Source organism: Pempheris klunzingeri, chromosome 1 (genome assembly GCF_042242105.1).
Source record: "Pempheris klunzingeri isolate RE-2024b chromosome 1, fPemKlu1.hap1, whole genome shotgun sequence".
Lineage (NCBI taxonomy): Eukaryota > Metazoa > Chordata > Actinopteri > Acropomatiformes > Pempheridae > Pempheris > Pempheris klunzingeri.
Genome location: NC_092012.1, coordinates 16082182 through 16090888, shown reverse-complemented (window position 1 = coordinate 16090888; position 8707 = coordinate 16082182). Strand labels below are relative to the sequence as shown.

The 8707-nt window shown below is 41.3% G+C and overlaps 1 protein-coding gene across 1 annotated transcript in view; it reads right to left on the bottom strand.

Annotated features, from left to right (window-relative positions):
• Nucleotides 1-1328: 1328 nt before the first annotated feature.
• Nucleotides 1329-8707, bottom strand: part of myo1ea (myosin IEa) — a 47120-nt gene continuing 39741 nt past the window's right edge. Inside the window, exons 21-29 of the mRNA XM_070828529.1 lie at nucleotides 8536-8705; nucleotides 8295-8440; nucleotides 6639-6785; nucleotides 6226-6383; nucleotides 5823-5912; nucleotides 5503-5707; nucleotides 4658-4693; nucleotides 3371-3540; nucleotides 1329-3280 (exon numbers count right to left, since the gene is read on the bottom strand). Coding sequence (XP_070684630.1) covers nucleotides 3204-3280; nucleotides 3371-3540; nucleotides 4658-4693; nucleotides 5503-5707; nucleotides 5823-5912; nucleotides 6226-6383; nucleotides 6639-6785; nucleotides 8295-8440; nucleotides 8536-8705 — 1199 coding nt within the window. The 3' untranslated portion in view covers nucleotides 1329-3203. The remainder of the gene's footprint in view (nucleotides 3281-3370; nucleotides 3541-4657; nucleotides 4694-5502; nucleotides 5708-5822; nucleotides 5913-6225; nucleotides 6384-6638; nucleotides 6786-8294; nucleotides 8441-8535; nucleotides 8706-8707) is intronic.

Here is an 8707-nt window from a genome sequence, read left to right as displayed (position 1 = left end):
AGATAATATTAATAAAATAAAGTGCATTGTTTAGGACTGGGCTGTTTAAATCCAGGTTCTGGGCAGTTGTGGCTCATTAACCAGCAGACAGGAGCAAAGAGCTGCAGGACTCCGACCCTCCCGGAGTGGAAAAGAGCACCACTGCTCAAGAATTTGAATATATATATTTTAACAGTCCCTCTATTGACTTATTTTGTTTGCTTTAATTAACATTGATTTGTAATTTATAGATAAAGCACCTTGTAAAATAGCGGATTTGTGTATGAAAGCCCGGAACACAAGCTCACATGCAGCACCTACTGCAGCCACAAGGTGACAATAACACACAGAGGATGTCTCAGAGAGCCACAAAACAGAAGTGAGACTGGAGGAGCTGTTCACAATCAGGCAATTATGTCACATTGAATCACTTATGAAGAGAGAAGCTCACTAATTTCATCAGGTCCATAATACAAACATTTTACGAGCATATTAAGAGGTGGTCTTTATTTATAAGTAGCGTGTAAACAAAACCAAATATCACATTTCTGGTGTTAGCCTCCGATACTAAACATGCAGTGATCATTTAGTGATGTTTAGGAGCTAGAGATCAATATATTGATTTAAACTGAAACCAAATTGTTCTGTAAGAGTAGCTTCAGGTCTGGGTAGAGATGTTAGAGTCCGGGAGGTGTGACGACTGTAGGTCTACCTGTTATAATCCCATTTGACCTTCATTTATAGCCTATAAAAAGTGAATAGTAACCCCAGATTGGTGTCTTGAACTACCAAAACTATTGCATCAGATTTGACTTGACACACGGGGAAAAACACAAGTGTTACTAATAACACTGATGATCCTCATGTGGTCGTCATGACAGCCAACATGTAATCTGGCTGTTTCCACATGTGCTTTTTGTACTGGAGCATGTCAGAGTGGCTTTCAGCAAAAAGGCCTGGAAATGAAATGCCTTTATCAGCGTAGTGATAGATTTGACATTAAGCTAGAATAAATCTTTATCTAGCTTAATGTCAAACCTGTCATGATTTTGTCCTCATTATTGGACCAAAAAACAAAGAAACAAAGCTCTGCGAAAAAAAAGACTGAGGTCATGTCCTCTGTATTTTTTCCTGTAATGCAGTTTACATTCTACTGTTTCAATTTACACATATAGTAGTGTTCTGAGACAGATATCTGTGCTGGACTTGGACTCAGTGTTGTTAGGTAGGGCCATTTTAGTCCAAAACAAAAAAGATGCATAAATCACAAAAATACAATTCAGTACTTCCAGTGATTTCCTCACTAGAACTTTATTCCTGACAGGGCGGAGAAAGCCCTTAGAAAAAGGTTTTCAGACCAATCATGTAAGGAAACTCTGTGGCACTACTTTGGAATAAACAATTACATTTACCAAAAACTATAAATGAATTTATTAAAATGTGGGAAAAAAAACCCGACTAATAAGTTTAAGTTGCTCAGCAAAAAAAAAGATTTTTTTAGTGGGTTCTGGTCAAAATGTATCAGAGTAATTTGAACGAACGCTGTCAGTATTTGTAAAATCTTGGACTGCAGTCCTGGTGGCATGTGAACATGGTAATAAACATAAACATCAGATTGATCATTGTTTAATGGGTTCTCTGATAATAAAACAAAACAAAGCAGTTCAATATACAATATAACATGCTTTATCTACGGTTTTGTATTGCACAAGGATGTTTTCAACCATCCAAGATCAAACTATATTTGATGATGCAGAAGATCTAAGACAGGAGTCGCAGCAGTTTTCACTGACTTGAGCATAGTGTGGTTATTTGATGAAAAAGAACAACAAAACAAATTAGGATTAGGAATGTATAAGTAATGCAACAGCAGTGCAAAAGGTGTGCGGGAAACAGTCGAGCAGAAGCAAAAGGAAGTCTTCGTAGTGCCACGGAAAAATGTCAACACGTTTCTTTCACCTAAAAACAACTTTCGACAAAACAAAAATCCATTCACCCTAGTCTGTGAGAACCATTATCGTCTACCTGGAGCCTGTCTGGAAAATAAAGCAGCCCTGTGAGTGTCAAAAGCAAAAGAGAAAAATAGAATACTTAAGATCCTTCAGAGAAAATACAAAACAATTAATTTAAATTCTAACTAACTTCTAACAGGCGTACTCCTAAATATGAACACATATACAGAATCAGATCGAAAAATGCCTGTTTTATCATTTCATGTAAACAAATCATTCTCCTCAGTAACTCGGCTTATTGCTAGCTTGGCAACCTGTCCTTCATAGACGTGACTTACTGACTGTGGCATGAACAAGTGATGATGTCTGTGTCCAAGGTAGTACCTGTACCAATAAAGTGCTAATAGACCACAGACAGCATGTTCTGGTTACAGTATACATGGCCTCCACTCTGTGTCGAAAATATACTGGTGCGCTAGAACAACAAAAACAACAAAGAAATAAAGATGAAGGTGAATTTCCAGGTGATTCCCCCACGTGGCCGCTTAGCCCTCTGAATGGTTTTTTTTGCACTTGTGGAACGGACATATTTAAATCGCTATTGCTTTGGTGTTTAAAATCATTTTTTTAAAAATCACAGTGTGATGATTTACCGAAACTCCAAAAGTTTCCTGTAAGTACACTTGCAGTTTTGCATCAAAATAAATATTCCTGGTGGAGCAGCGGTCACTTGAGTTTTGACACTGAGACGACCACCTTTGATTCAGCAATCACACCTTCATTTAAAAACGACGTGTTGAAAGTTTAAAAAAAAAAAAAGAAAAATCTTTTTTTAAAATAAAAAATCACAGCCTGGTCCCACAGATTAAGCATACTTCATTCCAACGCTTCAAAATATTTGAGCTCAAATCTTCAGCAAGATGTAAATGACAGTAAGGAGAACACAGAAGGCTATAAATACAATAAATAGTTTTGTTCAGTACTCAAAGGGACTGTGGAGGAAAACAGACCCCGGGGTCAAACAGTCTTCTTGTCTTTAAAGCAGAGCCTCATTTCAAGCCTGACGGTCTTTTGGTCTGGTGGTGTAACCGAGAGTTCATTTACTACAAAAGGCAGTAGTGGAGGAAGTGTGAGTTTCTCTCCGAAAAGGGTGTCGCAGCTCTTCTCTCTCTGGCTGGAAGCTCCATCCCGTCCTCTGAGGGGGGTCAGCTGGGACGCAGCAAGCTCTCCTCCCTCCTCCCTCCTCCGCCTCGCACTGGAAACCGGCAGCTCCTAGATCTTGGTGACGTAGTTGTTGGGGAAAAGTCCCTGCTTTCCGCGAAGTCGTCCCATCCACCACCCGGACGCATCTAACCGACAGACACGGCTGTTATTAGTGTCCTCGTTCGAGCCGAGATCTTCAAAATTAAAAAAAAAACATAAGTACATGACGTGCTTACCCTCTTTGATGATGTCGATGACGTCATCAGCATTGAAGCTGAGCTCGTCTGTGTCCTGAGCGTCGTAGGCGTACAAAGCTTTGCACTGAGGCACCTGGGGTTTGGGTTTGGGCGCAGGTTTAGGTCGTCCTCCTCCCGGCGGAGGCCTGCTGGCTGATGGTCTGTGGGCTCTGAGACACGATAAGAGAAAAAGAGGGAAACCAAACAACCGTCAGCATCTGCGGGACGCTGTCACAGCACATGAAAATGTGGTTTACTGCGCTGCAGTGGCTGTGAAGTTCAGTCAGGATAAGCTGTTTTTACAGTAGGTGAGGTGTTTTTAAGAGATATTACACATCCCAAAAAATATGTGTGCACACAATCACCATCTTGTTCTATCAAAAACCTTTTGACTACAATTTGACCATTTAGATTTTTCTGCAGCTGCACAAAAACACATTGTGATCAAGCTTTTTTTTTTTTTCACCTGACAGCAACTGTAAATCCTGCTACTGTAAACGCAGTTGTTCACAAAACCGCCACAAGATGGTGATTAAGTATGCACTGAATCTTTCACAAATGACCCGAGACTAAAGCATTTTGAAATGTCATGCTTTTCAGAGCAGATCCAGAGTCAGTGGTTCCTTTTTGATCTCATTATCTCATTATTCTGTATACCGACTGTGTTCATTCAATGGGAAAATCCTGTATGTCTGCTGTATATAAAGTATATTCACTTTTAACACAATGCCAAATACTAATACAAATAATAAATAGTAATACTAAACAATGAGAGAGAACAACTCAACTCAACTAACTGCTGATGAATAGTTTAAGTGGTAAGGAGATAATGGAAGAGTTAGTTTATATATTATGTAATATATGCATGTACTGAGTCAAGCCTCCAAGGGAGTCCTGTGTACATGAAAGCAACTTTCATCCTCAACGTCCATCTCATAAATAAAACAGATCCCAGACTTAACTAAGCCATCAGAAGAGGTGCGCAGCAGGGATTCTTCCACTATAGAAACTCTTTGAAGGATCTTTCATTGCAGAAATGAAAGATCCATCATGTTAAGATGGATAGCAAAAGAATTCCCATTGAGTATCGGAGAAATTGAGCAGCAGCAGAAAATGAAAAAATTAGTTGCAGACTACAGTTGGGCTCCTTTAGCGAGTTTGAACTTTGCCTTCTGTGCCGTTAAAAAACTAAAATGTTTTAAGAGAAGAAGCATCAACATGTCCTGCTGCTGAAAGCTTTTCCAGTCCTGAACCACCACCCAAAACACGGCAAACACTCCAACTCACATTCCTCCATTTGAAGTTGGCCGTCTGTTTCCGTTGCTATAAAAGAATAAATCATCCACATTATGCCATATTACAGAAACACAAGTGTGTGTCTTAGTGTGTGACAATGGTATCTGTGGGCTTCTAAATTAGTAAAAAAATTAGTAAATGTGCATGTGATGTGAGACGCTGTGCCACATCGCACAACAACCTGGTAACTAAAATAATCTATGCACTGAATGGGGGAAGGGCTTTAAGCGTGAGCTAACCTGATCACATTCAAAAGCACTCCTACGAAGTTAAGTCGTATTAGGCTGAATGATAATTAGCAGCATACGTCAGCTATTTAAGCGGCATCAGTACATTAACCATGTGAGTCATACTTTTCACTGGCGTCTGAGTCTTTTGGGAAAATGACAGGTCAGGTCGGTGGTAAAACCGAAAACAAACAGTGAGATGCTGGATGGATTTCCACTTCTAAAACGGCGAGATGTCAACAGAGACGCTAACATGTGAGTCTGATGGGTAAAATATAGAACTTGACAGATGCAGCTGAGTTTTTTCAAGTTACGAACGACATCAAAAACAGCTCCAAGAAGGCCGAATCACCTTCACCTGGTATTACAATAGAAGTATATCAATTTTTGTCAAAGGACTAAACTGTATACAGTGATGTGATACAGCTCTTGTGTACGGAAGGTTGACAAGTACACGTCCTGTAATCAGTTTAATATAATATGATCCATCTCTGTTCAGTAGCAGTAAAGTTAAAGTCATTTTCTTGGTGTGTTATCTGCGTGTGTGTGTTACTCTGTTACTTATTTTACTCCTACACAGTATGTACTGTATTTGTGCCAGTTTCTCACCCAGCGGCTCCTTGATCAGGAACTTTCAGACAGTCCAGGTTGGGCTGCTGCCGGCTGCCACCTCGCTCCTTCAGCTGGTTGATGTTGGCGGGCAGGAAGGGCCGTGTCGCGTTGCTGGATGAGGGATGCCTCTGGTTGTGATGCTGCGAGTTCCTCTGGTTGGCGATGTGATTGGTGTTTTTAAGGCCACCGTTCTGGTGGGCAACTGCAAAGAGGAAAAAAAAAACAAACGCATAAAGCTGCTGTGTTTTAGACCAGTCCACGTGGGTGTAAGAAAAGCCTGTTCAAGTCCTGCGAGGTGGCTGATGGAAACGCTCTACCTGGAGGTCCCGGTGCAGCCCGTGAGGGGATGTGCTGGTGAGTTCGGGACGAATTGGTGCGACTCTGAGTGAAGCTCTTCCTGGTGGGGCCTGAGGATGAGATTTTCAGCAGATGACGAGCAAAGCCGTTTAGATTAAAGAAGAAAATTCTGTCTCAGCTGAAAGAAATAAAGACGACGGGGGATGTGTGCACTTGAGAGATGAGACCAGGCCATTTTTGTGGAAGTCGTGATTAAATGTCAAGTCCTCACACTGGAGTTTCAATGAGTTCATAATCAAATTTGTCTTCAAATTCACGACTCTTCGCTTCATCATGTGACTTGAGTCCAGACCTCAGGTGCACATTATCACAGCTCATGGTGAGAGCGGGTCCCTTCTTTACTTTGGGTCTGTTAATACTCACGTGTGTTCTTTGGAAGCCCGGGGCCAATGCTGACCTGCAGAGTTTTGCTCGAAGCCTTCAGCACAGGCATTGCTCCCTGGCCCTGGACAAAGAGGACCTGCCGGGAGCCGCCCCCGCTCAAGAAGCCCCAGTTCTCCTTCTTCAGTTTCATCTCCAGTCTGAGGGAATATCATCATAAAATTTTTTTTTTTAAAAACATGGGTTTGAAGTGCTCAAGCCAAAATTACATTCTCTGATCCTACTGAACAGGTGTTGAAAATGCTGACTTATAAACAATGACAGCTCTGTACCAGTCCAACAGCTTACAGTTTTTTCCTGCATTTTAGAATTATGTTGCTGACTCCTTGTGTTACTGACTGAGGTCGATTTGTGATTTATTGTTTGAACTCTGTGGGTTTATTCTATTTACTTACGTGTTACTAAACTTGAGTGGTAGCTTCCTCTGGGTTTTCTCCTCAAACCTGCGGGCTAGCAAGCTGATGAACTCCGTCTTAAAGACACACTCCAGCAGGCTGTCGTACTCCTGCTCATGCAGGATCATGAAATCATCCTGCATTGTGCTGAAAAACATCAACATAACAGTTACTGAGACGCTCATACGTGATACACAATCAAAAAAAAAATCATTTTTGATTTCGTGAGGACAATTTAACAGTTCTGCTCCGATGGAAGTTAAGATGGAGAGGCAGACTCATCTTTCACATTTGCATAGAAACAGAGGGGGCCTCACAAAGCAGCTCACATCTGAAGAGGGAAGACAGCTTGTGCCCGTAACCCACACAAGGATACTTTGTTCCTCCCAGCGAGGAGGGGTTTTTTCTCTGATGAGCTTTTTACAACTCCTGCTTTCGCTCATTGCACCACCTGGTCTATATTACCCCACTGACTCAAAAGCCACATGCTCGCACTAACAGTTCATGTTATACCTCTAAAACAAGTTATACAGCGTTCCCATCAACAACAAAGGCTCCAAAAGTCTTTCAGCTCCTTTTATTTTTTTCCTTTTCTTTGCAGTAAACTAGTCGACATTCCTCCATGCGAATGTTTTTGATTGCGTATGATTTCAGCAACATGTCTGACATTTGGACCAAAGTGCTCTCGGTCAGACCTGTGCACACAAAGGGACAGACACACAGACATATACAAGAGGCTGGTTTAATATGCTCCACATGTTTTCAACGTCCCTCCTGTGACATTTACAGGAACATGAGAACTTGTGTGATTGGAAATCCAGACTGTGGCTTTGATGTAGATTCATGGATTTCTGCAGTGCAGTGTCAACAGATTATATGGTGGGCCCCTGCATAACAATCTGTCTCTGCTGCATTTTGAGCAGCCATTGTCTTGTTTTGGAAACAACTCATTACCTACTTCTATCTTCCTATACTCGTACAAAAAGACTGTATATGCCTTGAAAACATGACAGGGCTTTAAAATCCAAAGGATGCATGACTGTGTTGAGGACAGAGTGAATCAAGGCACCAGCTTTAAAATAAAAGCACAGGCAGGTTTTACTGTATTCAGCAGAGGGGGATGGAGTTTGAAATCTGTAGTGAGTTATTGTATAGTCTATTATGTACTCTGTCGTAGGTCAGTTAGGGTAAGGAAAAATATAACATAAGGTAAAATGTCAATAAAACATTTATACCTGAGTATATTTCCAGGTAATACAAGTCATGGAATGCAGGCACTGTTTTATATTTGTTTTATCTTTTTTTTAATTTTATTCATATTAATATTTCTCTGCAATATGCTCTTACAATCAGAAACCTTTTGTCAAGGTTAGGGTTGAATAGATGCATGAGATGCTTCTCAACTTCCCCTGACCCTGTAATCTTGAAAAAGACTGGCCATGAGCTGGAAAACACCCCAAATAAATAGATCTGAGTGTAGCTGCAGGATGCACTGCTTAAAGAAGACGTGCAGAGAGAAACAGTGAGAAGCTTTATGCTATTGTATTGTAAGAACTTGGATTCCAACTGTAGCCAGACAGTTAGTGATATCTGATTTGTAATACCTGAAATATTACAACCTAGTATGTTTCAGAAAGGCCGTAAGTGTATTTGTACCTGAGGGACACTGCCAAGATCTTCTCCACATCAATTCGCCTCTTCAGCACCGCTGTCACCTGCCCTTTCTCTGGTCCCTGTTTCACCTTTTCTCTTCCAAGCAGGTACACGGACTTTGGGGTCAGGATCAAGTCCCTCTTAATTCCCTAAACATAGCAGGAATAAAAACAGAGGAATATACATCATAAACGTTTTTGTCAGTCGTTTAGCCACAGAAAGAGGCATCAGACTGAGGACCAACCCTGAAACGGCGGTCATATTTTGTGACTTTTTCTGCGAAGTCGATCTTTTCTCTCTTTCCCAGGAACTGTCGGAGCTCGGGCCTGTCATCCATTCCCAGGTAGTCACCTACAAAGTTCCTGTTGAGGCTGTGTCGCCGCCTCTCCTTGCGGTTCAACAGCAGGTCAGAGGCT